The sequence below is a fragment of the Ascaphus truei genome, chromosome 4 (assembly GCF_040206685.1).
Source record: "Ascaphus truei isolate aAscTru1 chromosome 4, aAscTru1.hap1, whole genome shotgun sequence".
Taxonomy (NCBI): Eukaryota; Metazoa; Chordata; class Amphibia; order Anura; family Ascaphidae; genus Ascaphus; species Ascaphus truei.
Window position 1 is genome coordinate 220,887,260 of NC_134486.1, and position 19,384 is coordinate 220,906,643.

Sequence of the window (19,384 nt, forward strand, 5' to 3'; positions counted from 1 at the left end):
TGACAGTTAAGATATATAGGGTAATTAAGATATCCAGATACAGAGAGGGACAGAGAGAGGAAGAGAGAGGAAGAGAGAGGAAGAGAGAGGGAGGGAGAGGGAGGGAGAGGGAGGGAGAGGGAGAGGGAGGGAGAGGGAGGGAGGGAGAGGGAGGGAGAGGGAGGGGGAGGGAGAGGGAGGGAGAGGGAGGGAGGGAGAGGGAGGGAGAGGGAGGGAGAGGGAGGGAGAGGAAGGGAGAGGGAGGGAGAGGAAGGGAGAGGAAGAGAGAGAGAGGAAGAGAGACCAGAGAGAGGAAGAGAGACCAGAGAGAGGGGGGAGAGACCAGAGAGAGAGGGGGAGAGACCAGAGAGAGGGGGAGAGACCAGAGAGAGGGGGAGAGACCAGAGAGAGGGGGAGAGACCAGAGAGAGGGCTAGAGGGGGGGAGACCAGAGAGGGGGGGAGACCAGAGAGAGGGGGGGAGACCAGAGAGAGGGGGGGAGACCAGAGAGAGGGGGGGAGACCAGAGAGAGGGAGGGAGACCGGGGAGAGGGGGGGAGAACGGGGAGAGGGGGGGAGACCAGAGAGAGGGGGGGGGAGAACGGGGAGAGGGGGGGGAGACCAGAGAGAGGGGGGGAGAACGGGGAGAGGGGGGGAGACCAGAGAGAGGGGAGAGGGGGGGAGACCAGAGAGGGGGGAGACGAGAGAGAGGGGGGCAGGGGTGACTGACCGGGGCAGGGGTGACTGATTGGGGGGGGGGGTACCTCTGGTGTCACACACATACTCCCATACACACATACACATTCTCCCATATATATACACACACACACCCATATATACACACACTCCCATATATATACACACACTCCCATATATACACACACTCCCATATATACACACACTCCCATATATACACACACTCCCATATATACACACACTCACATATATACACACACACTCCCACATATATACACACACACACTCCCACATATATACACACACACACACACTCCCACATATATACACACACACACTCCCCACATATATACACACACACACTCCCACATATATACACACACACACACACACACACACTCCCACACACTCCCACATATATACACACACTCCCACATATATACACACACTCCCACATATATACACACACTCCCACATATATACACACACTCCCACATATATACACACACTCCCACATATATACACACACACACACTCCCACATATATACACACACACACACACACTCCCACATATATACACACACACACACACACACACACACACTCCCACATATATACACACACACACACTCCCACATATATACACACACACACACACTCCCACATATATACACACACACACACACACTCCCACATATATACATACACACACACACTCCCACATATATATACACAAACACACACTCCCACACACACACACTCCCACATATATATACGCACACACACACTCCCACATATATACGCACACACACACTCCCACATATATACGCACACACACACACTCCCACATATATACGCACACACACACTCCCACATATATACGCACACACACACTCCCACATATATACGCACACACACACTCCCACATATATACGCACACACACACTCCCACATATATACGCACACACACACTCCCACATATATACGCACACACACACACTCCCACATATATACGCACACACACACACTCCCACATATATACGCACACACACACTCCCACATATATACGCACACACACACTCCCACATATATACGCACACACACACACTTCCACATATATACGCACACACACACACTCCCACATATATATACGCACACACACACACTCCCACATATATATACGCACACACACACACTCCCACATATATACACACACACTCCCACATATATACGCACACACTCTCCCCCTACACACAGTCTCTCTCCCCCTACACACAGTCTCTCTCCCCCCCCCCCCCTTACTCACCGTGGATCGCTGTGGTCTCCGGTCTCTGTGACAGCCGAGGAAGCGGCAGGCCGGGTGTCGCCCTCGGCCTCGGCGGCTGTCGCTGCGGGTCACCGGGTGGCAGTGAGGGATCCGGACACAGGGGAGAGAGGAGAGGGGGGGCTAGTGATGCAGCTGGTCACCGGAGGCCGGAGACACGGAGTTGGAGGTGAGATCGGGAGTGAGTGGGGATATTTGGGGTGTCACGGGTGTCAAGGGGGAGATTGGGGTGTCGGGGGGGGGGGGGCACGGGTGTCGTGGGGGACATTGGGGTGTGTGGGGGGGGGTCACGGAGGCCGGGAGAGATTGGGGTGAGGGGGGGGTGACGGAGGCCGGGAGAGATTGGGGTGAGGGGGGGTGACGGAGGCCGGGAGAGATTGGGGTGAGGGGGGGTTCACGGAGGCCGGGAGAGATTGGGGTGATGGTGGGGTCACGGAGGCCGGGAGAGATTCGGGTGATGGGGGGGTCACGGAGGCCGGGAGAGATTGGGGTGAGGGGAGTCACTGAGGCCGGGAGAGATTGGGGTGAGGGGGGGGGTCACGCAGGCCGGGAGAGATTGGGGTGAGGGGGGTCACTGAGGCCGGGAGAGATTGGGGTGGGGGGGGGGCAGATGGCCCGATGGGAGGGGGGGGGCGACAGATGGCCCTGCAGGGGCTTGAGGCAGACAGGCATGGAAGGGGCTGGCTGCCGGAAGGGGGAGGAGTGGAAGCGCTGAGGAGGGAAAGTTGCTCAGAGAGCCGGAGGCGGGGTAATCTCCCCCAACAACATGAACCCGCCTCTGGCTCTTTTTTTCTCCAGCGCGAGCGCGGGAAAAACAGCAGCGCGAGCGCGGGAAATTTAAAAAACACACGTGTGCTGCTTGGGCCAATATTTACTCGCCCGGGGGTTAAATCCACACGCCCGGGCGTGTAAATGTATATAATTGTCGAACACTGTGTATATATATATATATATATATATATATATATATATATATATATATATATATTTATTCGACAAATCAATTCACCTACAGGCCCGTGGCGACTGGATTTGACCCCGTGGCGACCTCTTCATGGCTGCCCAAGCATGTCGGGTTTAGGGGCGGGACTAGGTGGCGAGTAGATTTTTTTTGTTTCGGCGAGTAGATTTTTGGGTGATTTATCAACCACTGTGTGTGATATATATACACACATATGTGTGTGTGTGTGTGTGTGTGTGTGTATAGTTGCAGACCTGTCTAAGACATGCAAATGAGCATACAGTAATATATTTCCATTTGATATACAGTGTGTGTATATACACACACACACACACACGTCCGGAAATAATTAAACACTGATACAGGTTTTGTTATTTCGGCTGTGTACCAAAATAAATTCAAGTTACAGTTAAATAATGAAATATGGGCTTAAAGTGCAGTCTATCAGCTTTAATTTGAGGGTTTTCATATCCTAATTGGAGGAAGGGTTTAGGAATTACATCTCTTTAATATGTAGCCCCCTCTTTTTCAAGGGACCAAAAGTAATTGGACAATTGACTCAAAAGCTGTTTCATGGACAGGTGTGGGCTATTCCTTTGTTATTTCATCATCAATTAAGCAGGTAAAAGGTCTGGAGTTGATTTCAGGTGTGGCATTCACATTTGACCACAACATGCATTGAGAGCTCCTTTGACCGCAAGTGAAACTGGGCATCCTTAGGCTGCAAAGAAAATCCATCAGAGAGATAGCAGGAACATTGGGAGTGGCCAAATCAACAGTTTGGTACATTCTGAGAAAAAAAGAAAGCACTGGTGAGCTCTGCAACACAAAATGGCCTGGACGTCCATGGAAGACAACAGTGGTGAATGATCGTAGGATCCTTTCCATGGTAAAGAAAAATCCCTTCACAACATCCAGCCAAGTGAAGAACACGCTCCAGGAGGTAGGCATATCATTATCTAAGTCTACCATAAAGAGAAGACTTCACGAGAGCAAATACAGAGGGTTCACCACAAGGTGCAAACCATTCATAAGCCTCAAGAATAAAAAGGCCAGATTAGACTTTGCCAAACAATATCTAAAAAAGCCAGCCCAGTTCTGGAACAGCATTCTTTGAACAGATGAAACTAAGATCAACCTGTACCCGAATGATGGGAAGAAACAAGTATGAAGAAGGCTTGGAATGGCTCATGATCTGAAGCATACCACATCATCTGTAAAACACGATGGAGGCAGTGTGATGGCATGGGCATGCACGGCTTACAATGGCACTGGGTCACTACTGTTTATTGATGATGTGACAGAAGACAGAAGCAGCCGGATAAATTCTGAAGTGTATAGGGATATATTGTCTGCTCAGATTCAGCCAAATTCAGTGAACTTGATTGGACGGCACTTCACTTTACAGATGGACAATGACACAAAACATACTGCGAAAGCATCCCAGGAGTTTTTTTTAAGGCAAAGAAGTTGAATATTCTGCAATGGCCGAGTCAATCACCTGATCTCAACCCGATCGAGCATACATTTCACTTGCTGAAGACAAAACTTAAGGCAGAAAGACCCACGAACAAACAACAACTGAAGACAGCTGCAGTAAAGGCCTGGCAAAGCATCACAAAGGAGGAAACCCAGCGTTTGGTGATGTCATGCGTTCCAGACTTCAAGCAGTCATTATGCAAACAAGAGCCGGGCGCTTACCTTACGTGTTGTGTCAGGGTGGGGGGTGCAGTATGATGCTTGAATAACAAACCAAATGGAGGTGGTCTCTCACAATGGAGTCTGTTAAGGATCCCTGTGCTCAACCCCAGAAAGGGGTTTCCAAAGCCCTTGTGGGATATAGAGAGAGAAAGAATAGGGGGAGCAAAAGGGTTTAGAGCATATTAACCAGCAATAACAATCTTAATACAGGTCACTGTCTCTGGAGTGTCAATATACAGATGATAAATCAATACTCACACGGCCCTGTGTGAGCAAAGTTGCATAGGGGTGTCTTGATTTTGGGGGTCTGGTCTGTCCACGTAGTTAGTGGGGTTAAGGGTATACATAAGTGAAGCAATAACCATAAACACTTACACGGCCATGTGTAAGCACAGTTGTTGAAAGGTATCTGTGGTATACACCTAGATTGCCCGTCCAAAGTAATCCCAGGGGTGCTGTGCACGCTGCTGCTGGCAGGCAGGGGGTTAAATACGGGTCTCCGTCACGGTTCTCTCGTCCTGGGGTTCTTTCCCTCCCCGTTTCAGCAAGGGTAGTGAGTGAGGCAAAATTACAGTGTGATATCAGCAATGATCTTTAAAAACGTAAACGTTTATTAAACATTGAATATTGAATCACAACAAATGCACTCACATAAAATAACACTGTCCCGGCGTGCTCCCGTGGCTGTGGTTCGCAGATGTTCCTGGCCGCACTCTCCTCCGCGTCCGGAGTCGGAATAGATGGCGGTTCCTGGCGCGGCTGTGTCTGCAACTGCTTCCACCAGCTACGGAAGCCCCAATAGTTCAAAAGTCTTCACCGAAATAGAGCTACGCGTTTCGCCGTGTAAAACGGCTTCCTCAGGCTCAAAATGTTCTATTTCGGTGAAGACTTTTGAACTATTGGGGCTTCCGTAGCTGGTGGAAGCAGTTGCAGACACAGCCGCGCCAGGAACCGCCATCTATTCCGACTCCGGACGCGGAGGAGAGTGCGGCCAGGAACATCTGCGAACCACAGCCATGGGAGCACGCCGGGACAGTGTTATTTTATGTGAGTGCATTTGTTGTGATTCAATATTCAATGTTTAATAAACGTTTACGTTTTTAAAGATCATTGCTGATATCACACTGTAATTTTGCCTCACTCACTACCCTTGCTGAAACGGGGAGGGAAAGAACCCCAGGACGAGAGAACCGTGACGGAGACCCGTATTTAACCCCCTGCCTGCCAGCAGCAGCGTGCACAGCACCCCTGGGATTACTTTGGACGGGCAATCTAGGTGTATACCACAGATACCTTTCAACAACTGTGCTTACACATGGCCGTGTAAGTGTTTATGGTTATTGCTTCACTTATGTATACCCTTAACCCCACTAACTACGTGGACAGACCAGACCCCCAAAATCAAGACACCCCTATGCAACTTTGCTCACACAGGGCCGTGTGAGTATTGATTTATCATCTGTATATTGACACTCCAGAGACAGTGACCTGTATTAAGATTGTTATTGCTGGTTAATATGCTCTAAACCCTTTTGCTCCCCCTATTCTTTCTCTCTCTTCAAGCAGTCATTGCCTGCAAAGGATTCTCGACAAAGTATTAAAAATGAACATTTTATTTATGATTGTGTTAATTTATCCATCTACATTTGAGCCCCTGAAATAAGGGGAGTGTGTATGAAAATGGTTGCAATTCCTAAACGTTTCATACAATATTTTTGTTCAACCCCTTGAATTAAAGCTGAAAGTCTGCACTTCTATTGCGTCTCGGTTGTTTCATTTCAAATCCATTGTGGTGGCGTACAGAGCCAAATTATGAAAATTGTCAGTGTACACACACACACACACACACCCACACACACACCCACACACACACCCACACACACACCCACCCACACCCACACCCACACCCACACCAGAATATATGAGTTCTTCAGTATTTGGTGATACCTTTTTTATTTGGACTAACAATTTGTGCCATTGGACAAGCTTTCGAGAGTTTTCCTCTCTTCCTCAGGTCAAGCAATACCATAAATATATACACACATATACATACACTGTGTGTGTAATTTTTTTTAATTTTTTTTTTCAAAACTGACAGTATGCAATTTAAATGAAAACATTTATGGATGTGATAACAAAACAATGTGGGATTATCCGCTTTACTGTTGCTGCTCCGCACCTGAGGTCCCACACTAGATCCTCTGGGAGTTAACTGTATAAGTGAGAAGATCCGAGCGCAGTTGGTAAAGAGGATATAGACTATAATCTAACTAAATCGTTGACAACATAGTGGCTGTAATATAAATAATTACAAAAATCCAGCTTGAGATTGCCGATGAAGTTATAAATAAATTAAAAGTAGAGCATAGTGATGTACTGTAAAAAAAGGTTTACTTCGCAGATGATAAAAAGCCACTTATAATTTGCCAGCTGGTACACACATGTTGGGACACATCCGGATACAGCAATAGGTTGAATTGATGAAAATGGGGCGTTGCTTCTGTGGTCTGGTCTCCACTGTGTGTTCTGTTCCTCATCCCTCTTCGATGACATCAGAAGGCACGTCGGCGCTTACGCACTCGAGCGGCTATGGCAATGTTAGTAGCTGGAGTCTTAGCTGTCTTTCTCTCAAAGTTCAATGCTCTCTCTAGAGCTCAGCAGAGAATCCCTACGTGTTTCGCTTCAAAAAGCTTCAGTGGTCATTCATACATACGGAGTAAAGGAATCAAAACCCTCCCAAGTGCTGGCTCACAGTGTTTACCTAATAATTTAAAACCGAATAAAAAAAATACTTCTCGTTATTTGGGTAAAATGCATCAATCGTCCAGCTGTTAAGCATGTCACTGGCATTAGTTCACTTTGCTCCTAGGAGGAATTTCCCCTTTAACTCACATTTCCTATTTAGTATTTGTGTGCTGCTCATTTACACCCTTTGTCTTGGGTTGCTTTTTGACCTTGCACCTTAATGTGTTTTAGGATTGCCTCTGTTTGTATTCTCCAGATAAGCAATATGCAGACTGCAGATTATATGGGCTCAATCAGAAACATTCTCAAGTCTACATACCAATTATTATCTTATTACAAAAATGACAAGCGGCAAACACTGTGAACTTGATACAAGGGGGGAAGGGTGGGGTTTTGCAGAATACAGATCATACGCTGCCTATTTTTTAAATTAAAAATGTACTCAAATCTTGCAGAATATTTGTGTACTTAATTGATGAGTGACAGAAAAAAACAATGTCTAGCAAAATGTTAAAAAGCTTCAGAGCAAATTTATTGCAGACTCCTTAAAACCACTCATTCATTTTGAAACTGCTTTCTCTGATGTGATGTGTATCCGAGTCTTCAATTAAATAAGTACCAGTTTGAACCTCTGCAAAATATCAGACTTAAATTACCACCGCATGGAAATTAAGTGTCTTCGTGCAAGATTTAGGTGCGTGACATTTTGTTTCTGAGCCGTTTTAATTACGTTTTAAAGGGTAGAAGGCACGGAAGGGGGAGACTTTTATGTGATACACCATAAAAACCCTAATGACGTTTGCCTTCTTGATATGAAGTGTCACTTACAAAACTAAGATCCAAGGGATAAAAATGTAACATTTGCCATGGATGACTTTTTATTACACTCGGAAAGATTAATCTGTGTTTTCCGTCCATGCTGTGACATTTTAAATTGTACGCACCTTATTATACACTTGTGATCCCAGTGCAGTGTTTTAGAAAAAGAAAAAGTACAGTACCTACACACAGACCTTTCTTGGTGATGGTTTTTAGTTTTGTTACTCGTCCAGTCATGTAACCTGCCATTGTAAATCCTTTTCTGTGAGTCAGTGTCTTTACGTGTGTGTGTGTGTGTGTGTGTGTGTGTGTGTGTGTGTGTGTCAGTGTGTGTGTCAGTGTGTATCTATGACACTCACAGAAACAGCCATACAGCCGACGACAGGTGTGGGCAGAGGGGTAACCAGAAGGGCTTTTCCCTCCCCCCACCCACGCCTAACAGAACTCTGGCTCCTAAAAATTCTGTCTGGCTCCATTATTTTATATTTTCCCAATATCAATCGCAGCACACCTTTAAAGAACGCGTGTAGAAGAGACGTCTGTGCACAAAATATAGACACACCTGAGATACCTGGGCAATATGTGATGTCATCTAGAAATCAATTTAAAACCCTTGTTCTGACTTGCAAAGCTATTTGATGCAGCCCCCCTATATATCTGTGTCCCTAAATGCCCCCTCGGTTCTGCCCATGATATCTGTCTCTCCTGCCTTATCTCCTCTCACTCCCGGCTACAAGACATCTTTTTTGTGTTGCCCCTCTCTCTGGAATTCCTCTTCCCCAGCTTTCAGACATACAAAAACTCACCTTTTTAAGGAAGCGGATCTGGCATAATCAATACCCTGCCCCTAACAGCTACACCTCCCCAAACTCTTTAATTCCAGCTGTGCGGCTGGACCAAACTTCGCGCTAACACCCCCTAACATCCACACCCGCAAACCTTAATAGATCAAGCTGTGCGGCTGGACCATACACAGAGGCATACTCCATCCTACAATCAGCAGCCACTTCACCCTTTGTTTCAACGTTGTTGATTATTCCCTCTAGTGTAAGATCTCAGGAGCATTTACCTTCTGTATCTCTTTGCTCTTGTTTGTCCTTATTTGGTTTTGTATGTCATTCTGTTTATGTAATTAATGTCACTTTGTACCTCGCTGAGGAATATGTTGGCGTTTTACCAAAAAAAGATAATAATCACATGCTAATGACTGCTATTAGGACTCTTGCTAAAATAGTCTCCTTGTCCTCCAAAGCCACATTTTAGGGTTTGGAACTTCTGGGCAAGTCAAATGTGCGAACCCTTCCTGCAGTAATAAATATAATAAATACAATTTTTTTGGTCTAACTGCAGGGACTTACACTTAGACCAATATATATTTATCTTGAGGATCTGATTTTGGTCTGGAAGGCAATATAAAGCAAAATAAATTGCTACCTGCCTTCCCTCCTCAGGAAGGATATGTCAATAAATAACATTTATTTAGTTCATTTGCAGAAAGCCTTAAAGTTCTAATTCAAAGTATGTGCTGTATGTATCCACCTCCTGGTTGGAATATTGACTATTCTTTAGTGGAAACCTTTATAAAGCACCAGAGTGAACTAATGGACTGTCATAGGTTTTTTTTCACGTTGTTTTTTTTTTTTTTTTCAGAAGACCGCAATTATTTTAGTGCTTCATTTTTTAAAATATATATGAGCCAGGCACTCGCAAGTAGTGTTTATTTATTTATATCAATGTTTTGACTCCCAACTGACCCTTTCTCAAGATAAAGGAGCAGAATAACAGTGATGCTATAAATAGATATACAGAAACATCAGGATGGCTGCCAACCTCCACCCTTGGAGGGGGTGTGTCTGTTTCTTTTAGTTGTTTTTGGAGGTCATGTATATGTATTTATCATTTCTGAAATAATTAGTATTTACTCTTAGAATGGTGAAAGGGGCAATTGGTGATCCTGTTTGTTTTATTCCTCCCACACACAGATAAAGTAATCTGAAAGTGATAAAGCAGAGATAAGAGCAGTAAAACCATCCTACAATTCAAATTGGTGTTTACAAAGATTGCAAGGATAAACTGCTAATTTAAATCTTCTCATACTGAAGACCTTTTAACCTTGTAAACATATGACTTAAATGTAAACTGGTCCAACATTGGACTTAAACAGCAGAACACAAAGCAACATATTTCACAAGGAAAACAAATACTGTTGAGCAGATAAATAATGTAACAAAGGAAGCTGTTTGTTTTTTTATCCTAATGTAACATGAAGAAGGGAATTGACTGCTTTGCGGTGCAGTCTGTCATATCTGCACGATTGACATTTCATCCAGTTAGTACAATGTTTCTAGACTTACTCTCCAAACTTCAAAGATATGTTGTTTACACCCAATCTACCTTCAGATGATGGGGTATGTAGCTATATTTTGTGTCTGCTTTGTCTGTGCTTACACTCCTCTCTTTCTCTGTAGTCACGTTCAGTGTGAAGTGAAGCAGCTTCCCAGTGCTGTAGAAGAGTTCAGCACCATTAAAATAAATTGGTTCACTGATGAGCGGCTTCACATCATATTGAACGGAGGATTCTGGTTAAACCAATACTAAGATTATAATTCCTTCTAGGGCTGCACATCCAATCTTTTGTTGCGTGGGAAGCTTTGAAACAGTCAGTTTGTTTTGTAGATAGATGTCTGTTGGTTTCCCAACCTATACACGTGCAGATTCATTATACAGCTGCCATGGCGTGAGAAAAGTGGAATAGTATTACTTCATTGCTGAGATGTTTGTTTGCCCGATCTGTATGGCCCATCTCTGATTAAAGTACTGTGTACAATTCCTTTAATTTCTATTATGAGACTTTCAGCTTTCAGCTTGGGTCGACGCAAAATTTTGTCATTTATTTCTCCAAAGCATTTTGTTGACTCCTATCTGCTATCCAATCATTCAGAGGGGAAAACAATATGTATTATGTACTTTTTTTGGTAGGTCATGCTGCCTCCAGGAGCTCAGCATTCTGACAGAGGCATCAAAGAGACTATTCTGGATGAAGATGAATGTCCTCTTCAGATATACCGGGATTGGCCAGATGAAAAAGGTACTGTTGACTGTGGTCATGGTATGTCAAATTTTTTAAAAAAAAGCAACTATTTATGGTAAACACTAATGCAGAAATACAACTAGAAATCTTAGAATGCGTTTAGAACGTGTACTGTATGTGAGGAATGCTAATAGACAGCAATAGTGTATTCAAACCTTGTTAACGGCTGTGAGTGGCACAAAGACGCCGCTACAATTCCAATTTAGACTTCGTGTAATTTTTCAAAGACTGTCTATCTTTACTATGTGTAGCTCATCTATAGTCTGTGTAACAGTTTGCAAAAACTCTTATTTTGAGGGAAATTGTATATGCTGTTTTTGGGGTTATACTGTATATTCTGATTTGACTAGTACTTTTAAAACGCATTCAACTAATAATCACTGTTGGTTGAGAAGCAATCCCAAGTAGTGTACATAATCAATAAAGATGATTTTCCTCCTCTCAGCTATCCACCAACCAGCGATGCCAACATGAAACTAATAATGTCAGGGCAGTCTGGCAGATGGAGTGCTGTGACTGGTGTAACAGATCAATAGACTTTCTGAGAGGGGAAAAGAAAGGGGCAACATGAATTGCTGATTCAAACGTTCCTTGGGTCACGTGATTAATATTTCATTAACCATATTTGGTGCCTTTTTCAGGAGAACTCGTATTCCAGTTAAAAAGAAGGCCTCCGGACTACCTCCCAAAGAAGAACAGGAAGCAGAGCGAGGGCAAGCCATCAAAAGGGAAAGAGAGGGCTGACAGCTATGGATTCTCCCTCCCCTCTGATAAGCTGCCTTACTTGGTAGAATTAAGTCCAGGTAAGATGTCTTGCACCACTGCTCGGGACCAAACAGTTGTGCATTGAATTGAATGATCTATCTTCTTAAGTATTACAATCTTATAGCAATTTGTAGCAACATTGAATGTTTGGGTTCCCCATCAGCAAAAATAAACGTATTCCTTTTTACCCAGTATACCCGTGTGTGTGTGTGTGTGTGTGTGTGTGTGTGTGTGTGTTTTATATAATCTCAAAAATCAAATACTGTATAGCAGACACACCTAAAAAAACAAAAAAAACTAAGGCATGTAGACGAGATCACGCTTCAAAAGAATCATGTAATTCAATATACTTCAACCAAACTCCTGAATCGGAGTACAAGAAAACTCAGCTCATTGCAAGTGAGTAATCAAAACATGTTGTATTGAAAGAAATAATCCAACATTTCGGTCCTGTAAAAGAAGTGTGGGTGTGTGTGTGTACACAGCATTACGATTGAAACATTTCAGAAGTCTGTGGTATTTTTTTGTTTTGTTTTTGTTTTTTAAAGTCATGATTAGTCTAAACCAATAAAATACACCATTAGAGAAACTCTGAGGAAGGGCTATCCTGTTCATTACAGTAGTAGGTTACAAAGCCAGTGCAATATAAAATATGTTACAGGAATGGTCTCCAAGCATTGTGATTCCTCTGTAAAGGATACGTTGTGTGAGACTGGAAGTACATAGCTAATCATGATCTAATTATTAGGTTATAAATCCATATTATAATTATAGGTATGCACTCGGTTTCAAGGAAATCAATGTTGATTTCACGATGATAATAATTAAATGCACAGCGGGTTAATCAAATTAAATGCAGTGCTCCATGAAAACAGAAATAATTAACCCAAAAATATGTTCTGAATGACAGTATAGGAACATCTACACTACTTCTCCAAGCTGTGTCAATATTGGGGCCTGCAGGAGTGGGTTCTGCAACCCAATATTGATTGCACATGTGTCATAGAACATGGTGTGATATCAAGAAGTACTGGAATTAGGTGTGTGTGTGTGTGTGTGTGTGTGTGTGTGTGTGTGTGTGTGTGTGTGTGTGTGTGTGTGTGTGTGTGTGTGTGTGTAGAGAGAGAGATGGAGAGAGAGAGATGGAGAGAGAGAGATGGAGAGAGAGAGATGGAGAGAGAGAGAGATGGAGAGAGAGAGAGAGGGAGAGAGGGAGAGAGGGAGAGAGGGAGAGAGGGAGAGAGGGAGAGAGGGAGAGAGGGAGAGAGGGAGAGAGGGAGAGATTTGTATATTTTGTAGGCACCTCGAGGTTTGAGGATTTAAATATGCAAATAATATAATAATGCTACCAATATTTTTAAGTCCTGTCGGTGTCTGCTTGAATAAATATATCCGTACATCAGTTTGCAATTTGCAAAATATATTTCTGATCTTCTATTTAAAAGACATCAAAGAAAACGCAGATGGAGCAAAGACACTACCACCGGATTAGTCCCTTTAACGTGCACTCAATGTCTGTACAGGTGAAAGTACATGAACAGAAATATGAGATGCCAACGAAAAACAATGGTACTGGTCCTGGATGTATTGTATAATTGGAAAATTTTAAATGATTATTTATTGGATGTGCATTAAAATATTTGGTCCGTACTAAATAGGTGAGTACAATAAAACCGCATTAAATAATAGCATAATGTGCTGATATCAGATGAAGGCAACAGGTAACCAGTATCATAAACTGGATAAGTGATTATCACTAATTGCCTCGAGACGTCACGCAAGCCAAAAAGGCTAAGGGTCTAGTAACCCTTCACACCAAAAATTGGCTGAAGGTACAGTAACCCAAAATGATGAACAGCCATGAGGTAATAAGGTATTATCCCCCGCCTCTAAGAGGCGGAGGATAATACCTTATTACCTCATGGCTGTTGTTCGTCATTTTGGGTTACTGTACCTTCATGATGATCACTTATCCAGTTTATGATCATTTTAAATTTTCCAATTATACAATACATCCAGGACCAGTACCATTGTTTTTCGTTGGCATCACATATTTCTGTTCATGTACTTTCCCCTATACAGACATTGAGTGCACGTTAAAGGGGCTTATCCGGTGTTAGGGTCTTTGCTCCATCTGTGTTTTCTTTGATGTCTATTAATATTTGCCCTAGTGCACCTCTCTGTATGTTTGACCTTGTGTCACACTAGGTTGAGCGGGTTCCCCCACTCTTCTTTTGCTTCTATTTAAAAGGAAACATCTTAAAGAGAAGAGAAAAAAAAAGTAAACATCAAAGTGGTCCTTCTACTGTAGAGTTGCACAAGTGTTGGCAACAGGCCTGGGACTGGTGGTACAAAGATGGGTATAATACGTACATATACTCTCTGGCTTTATTTGATGTGTGCTGTTAGTATTTTAGATGTATGAGATGCCAGTAAGTGGGTAAACATAATCTCCATGTAGAGGTAACCATGTATCCTAAAGAGCTTGCAGTCTGGTGTGGTGAAGATACAGAGAAATAGCATGTACAGTGTCCAATGTTATAGTTTTGGATGTATCTTGTTTCATCTTGTATATAACACCAAATCTTCCGTTTTGTAATTTATGGGTCGCTAGAGCTCGTTAAATCAACCACAGTCCTGATGTGGTAAATATTGTATGCTATTGTAAGAATGAATTCTAAAATAGATTTGCTTCATTTGTGTAATTCTGAGTATTAATTACACACCTCGGGGTTCTTTTTAATGCTGGATGAGCTCCAGTATTGCTTCTTTAAACACATAAGATAAAAGCAATTGGACATTAATGTCTTAATTGTTCATTTTAAATTGTTTTGTGCCCTTGGTTGACAATTAAGCGTTGAGATTGAGTTCTGCAGCCATATGGCTGCATCTAATTGATTTGAATGAATTCATCCTGAACTTGGAAACGGAGCTCACTTCGGTCCCTTGCTCAATGTGGTCCTTCTTGACTTCCTGCTGTTGGCAGTGTCTGGCAATGCGAGCAATGCTGTTTTCCCTATGGATGTCTACCGGGTCTGGTGGCGTTTGAGCATGAAATAAGCAAAGGCGCAGCATCAAAATTCTAACAACCCTTTATCTCAATCAATGAGGATCTTTCTTTTTTTTCAACATATAGCAATTCATTATAAGACATGTACAGTAATATTAACCTAATGTGCACATTTTATGTTCACTTACCTTTTCTCTTTGGTGTCTTTGCATTTTACTCACAATCTTTCATGTAATAATTCCTTAAAGGAGCAATCCAAGCGCACTTCTTATTTTTACTTTTTTTTTTTTTTTCCACTTGAACACTTTTTTTTTCTTACAAAGGATTGAAAGACTGGGTCTTAGGAGCTGAATCCGATTTTCAGTTCAGCAGCGGGGACCCTCTGCTTTCGGACATACAGACCTCCGGCTGTGTTATCTGGGGGTTAAAGTTTAAAGCTCCAATGTCACGCAGGCTAATAGGAAGCCGAACCTGATGACCTTACGGCTTCCAATTGGCCCATAGTGTGCGGAAGCTTTGAAAAGCGGCTATTACTTGATGCCCGCAATGCCAGCTACCTGAGCCAGGGTAGCTACCGGCACCCCTTACGGAGGGCTGTATCTCCGGAATCAGGGGTTCCCCAGAGCTGAAATTAACTGGGTTCAGCTCCTGAGACCCCTTGCTTCAATCCTGTGTAAATACATACAAATAAATGTTTTTTTTTTTTTTTTTAAACGCTTGGATTGCCGCTTTAAAAATAAATGAATTCTCTGTCTTTTTAAAAACATTAATAATTCTCAACAGTTGTATTGCAATTAATTTTACTAATCCGTGTCCTGAAAAAATAAACCTGGGATTTCAGTGTTGTCTGGCTACCGATTCACCCTTTTCTGTTTTCTCTCTTCCTATCCTCCTCTGCATGCTTTCTCTTCTGCTGCTGCTGTCTTTACCTGGGTCCTGTCTGTGCATGTCTTCTATCCGCAGGCAGACGGAATCACTTTGCCTACTACAATTATCACTCTTACGAAGGTAAATGTGTATTTCATACTTCATTTGAAAAGATGGAAAAAATGACACTTTGGAACAGAGACACTTACTGTGTGTAATGGGCAATGACATTACACTTATCTTCCATGTACATAGGCTATTAGGTGTGCGAAACGATCGAAAGTGTAGTTGCAAATGTATTTATTTATTTTTTCTTCCCAATTTAGCTTCCTTTATAAATCCTTCGCAAAGGGAATTAGTCTTCGATTTAGCAAAATATCGCCTCGCATTGAGGGAAATATGGTGTGTACCATATTTATAGTCTCATTATTAAGCAAATGTAGCCATTTTAGAGAATTTTACCAATTAGCGTGTCGGGCAAAATGACAATGCACACTGCTTTGATTATCTCTGATAGGGTCACAATATTTCTTGCTGCTGAAAAGGGAACATTTCGCCTGGTTTGTAAACCTTTGGTAAGGTTTCGCACATCTCTAGTATAGATGTACAAACCTAACATAATTGGGTTAGCCAGCGGACACCTGGGAAATGAGCCAATTTAAATCTGCTCAATATATTCAGATTTAAAGATGAAAAGTTTGCACATCTATTTTTAAAGTAATCTCCTAAAGGGGATTAGGAATAGAAGTGTGCATAGAATGTGTAAGCCCTGCTAATATTTAACCCTTGGGTGTCCATTGACGTTGCTGCCACGTGACACTCGATGGGCCCCATGACGTAGTAGCAATTTGCTCTTTCTAGGGAATATTGTGTTCTGTGCGTCTATGGAGCGCTGAACCTTAGGCTGCGCTTATAGTGACGGCGTCGCAACAAAACAATTGACTCTGTCGCGAGCGCTTATAGTAAGGGCGACGGAGTGACCAAATATTTGGAAGCCGGGTAAATTTGATTTTTCAGAGACTGTCGCCACATGTGACTATCTCTGAACCAATCAATGACCTCGTCACTAGCGACGTCGCCAAAACTTAAATTATAACTATCGCAGGTGGCGACTGGTAACGTCATCTGTCGCGTCGCAAGCACTATAAGCGCGGCCTTAGCTGGCTAGCTGAGAAATGGAAGAGTACGTCTCTGGTGCCGCCATCCTTCCGACACTCAAAGGGTTAAGGCACCTTATGCCTCCCTGTTACACCTTACAGCCCATTCACTTGAAGGTGTCTTATGCGAAGGATACGCTGGGAAAGGCATTTTCGAGTAATATAATCTTTCTCTACAAATCGTATGGTTTCCCATTTGCAGTGCCAGTCAAACTGTATGGTTCCTTCATTAGGAAAAATACTTCACATATGATCAAACCTATTTCATATACATATATATATGTGCTGGAAAGAAAACGATGTTTTAAGCTTATACTATACCCGCCTAAGGACTGCACAAAACCCCAGCTTTTGTTTTGTTCAGCTCAGTACCTCACATCACTAGTTGGAAAAATAGCCAACAAAGCTCTTCATGTCCACAGAAAGTTTAACCAAATGTGAGCTTCACGCATTGCATCTCCGAGAAAAAGCTGATGTTTTACATTTAAATCCTTTCTTTAAATGTAGTCAAATACGGATTGAATTATGAAAATGAATGCTCAGTATAATAGGTTAAAGGATCAATAAATGATATTGATCATAGGAACATTTCATAAAACGATTTCAAGTGGAAATATTTCAAATAAGTTACGTGGTGAAGCAGATTTATAGAATACCCATTTTTTTTATTGGAAATTTGAACAATTGAATTGGCATCTCTCGCTATTCAGACAGTGGTCTGAATTCATTTTTAAAATCAACCTTTCATGTCTAGTTATAATTAATTTAACTTGTCATCTTCCTCTCCTTTTCCATGGTGCTTGTACATCTTTCAGTCACACCATGGTTGCAGTAGTGTTTTAAGTAATTGATATTGCATAAAATGTCTCCACATATTACAATCAAACGTACAATGGGAAGCATAACGTTTTGGAGAGAAATGTGGGCCTGTAGCAGGAGTTAGAGGAATACAAACGATCTAATAAGATCAGTGATTTTCACACCGGGTTCTGCGAGCTCCCCTCAGGGCTTCCGTGGCCACCAGGGGGGGGGGGGGGGGGGGGTAGGGGAGAGCTGGGACAACACAGATGTTGTGTCAACTTTCGGCTGTCAGGAGGGAGAGGAAGGATCGGGTAAGAGTGCACTCTCTCAGGAGAGAGAGACGCGTTGGGGTTCCCCAGAATTTCACAATCGAATTCTGGGGTTCCTTAACCAACAAAAGGTTGAAAACCACTGAACTAGATACTGTATCTTACAATTGTGATCTGCCAAATCAGGAAATAGTGGTAAAATGCAATTTTACCTTCGTGTATTATGTTCATGTTTTAATAATTTGCTTTTGGCCCAGAAAAAAGGAACACAAGTAAACTTTGGGGTCATTTAAAAGTTATAGATTCTGTTTTAAAAAGGGTTTGTTGAATGCCCTTTTTTAAATCGGAATCTGCAGAGTATGTTATCACTCTGCAACACTGCATTGTTCTTGGAAAACTAGATTAACCTTTAAATGTAGTGTTTCGATGGTGAATGACGTTCTAGTTTGAAATGCTTTATAGACAATCATAATGGTCTAAAAAGCCTGTTGAAACCGTTTATTCGTGTTTTAGTTTTCTGTGCCACCTAATGTTGCATCATGGTTGGCTGCTGTCTACTTCAAAAATGTACTGTGATTACTTATTTTAGGCTTCTATAAAATTATATTTTAAGTCACTAAATTCCTTTTTTCCCTTTAGTAATGCATCTTGTTATAACTGGCTCTTTTTTACTTTTCTTTTATTAAATATTAAATTATCAATGTGACAAAGACAGACTCTTGGGCCCTTATTCTGTAAAGTGTGATAAACGCAGATGACGTGGTTTCGCAGGAAAAGTCCATTCAAAAATTTAATTGGGCTTTTCATGCAATAGCAAGTCATCTGCACTCACACCTTACAGAATAAGCCCCATTGTCTCTTGGATGTAATCCCAGTTAGAATCTTATTTTATAAATTTTCTAGGTCCGTCTTTATCCATTCTGACTTCATTCTTTTGTAGCGATGTCAGATTTGGCTCGGTAATATCCACAGGTAGTACGCAATTTGTTTGTAAAGAGAGGTAACATTTCAGAATGAATGCTTCACATTAGTGCAGCTTTGTTGTATAATTTACCCAGGAAAACTATTAGATCGTAATCTTTAAAACTGCTAGAAGTAGGAACAAGGATGGCCTAAAAATGGCAAATAGGCCAGCCTTAAATGGTGTCTAAGGCAAGATATAACAATAGGAAGACTGTTGGAGTCCTTATTCGTGTCCAT

General features: G+C 42.4%; 1 protein-coding gene across 26 annotated transcripts in view; it reads left to right on the top strand.

Annotated features, from left to right (window-relative positions):
• Positions 1-19,384, top strand: part of AFDN (afadin, adherens junction formation factor) — a 260,034-nt gene that overhangs the window by 120,413 nt on the left and 120,237 nt on the right. For 19 of the 26 annotated variants that reach the window (XM_075596883.1, XM_075596899.1, XM_075596908.1 and 16 more), the window contains exons 7-9: positions 11,204-11,312; positions 11,957-12,118; positions 16,054-16,098. In XM_075596883.1, the coding sequence (XP_075452998.1) occupies positions 11,204-11,312; positions 11,957-12,118; positions 16,054-16,098 (316 nt within the window). The remainder of the gene's footprint in view (positions 1-11,203; positions 11,313-11,956; positions 12,119-16,053; positions 16,099-19,384) is intronic. The other 7 variants (XM_075596891.1, XM_075596895.1, XM_075596898.1 and 4 more) reach the window with 1 other exon arrangement.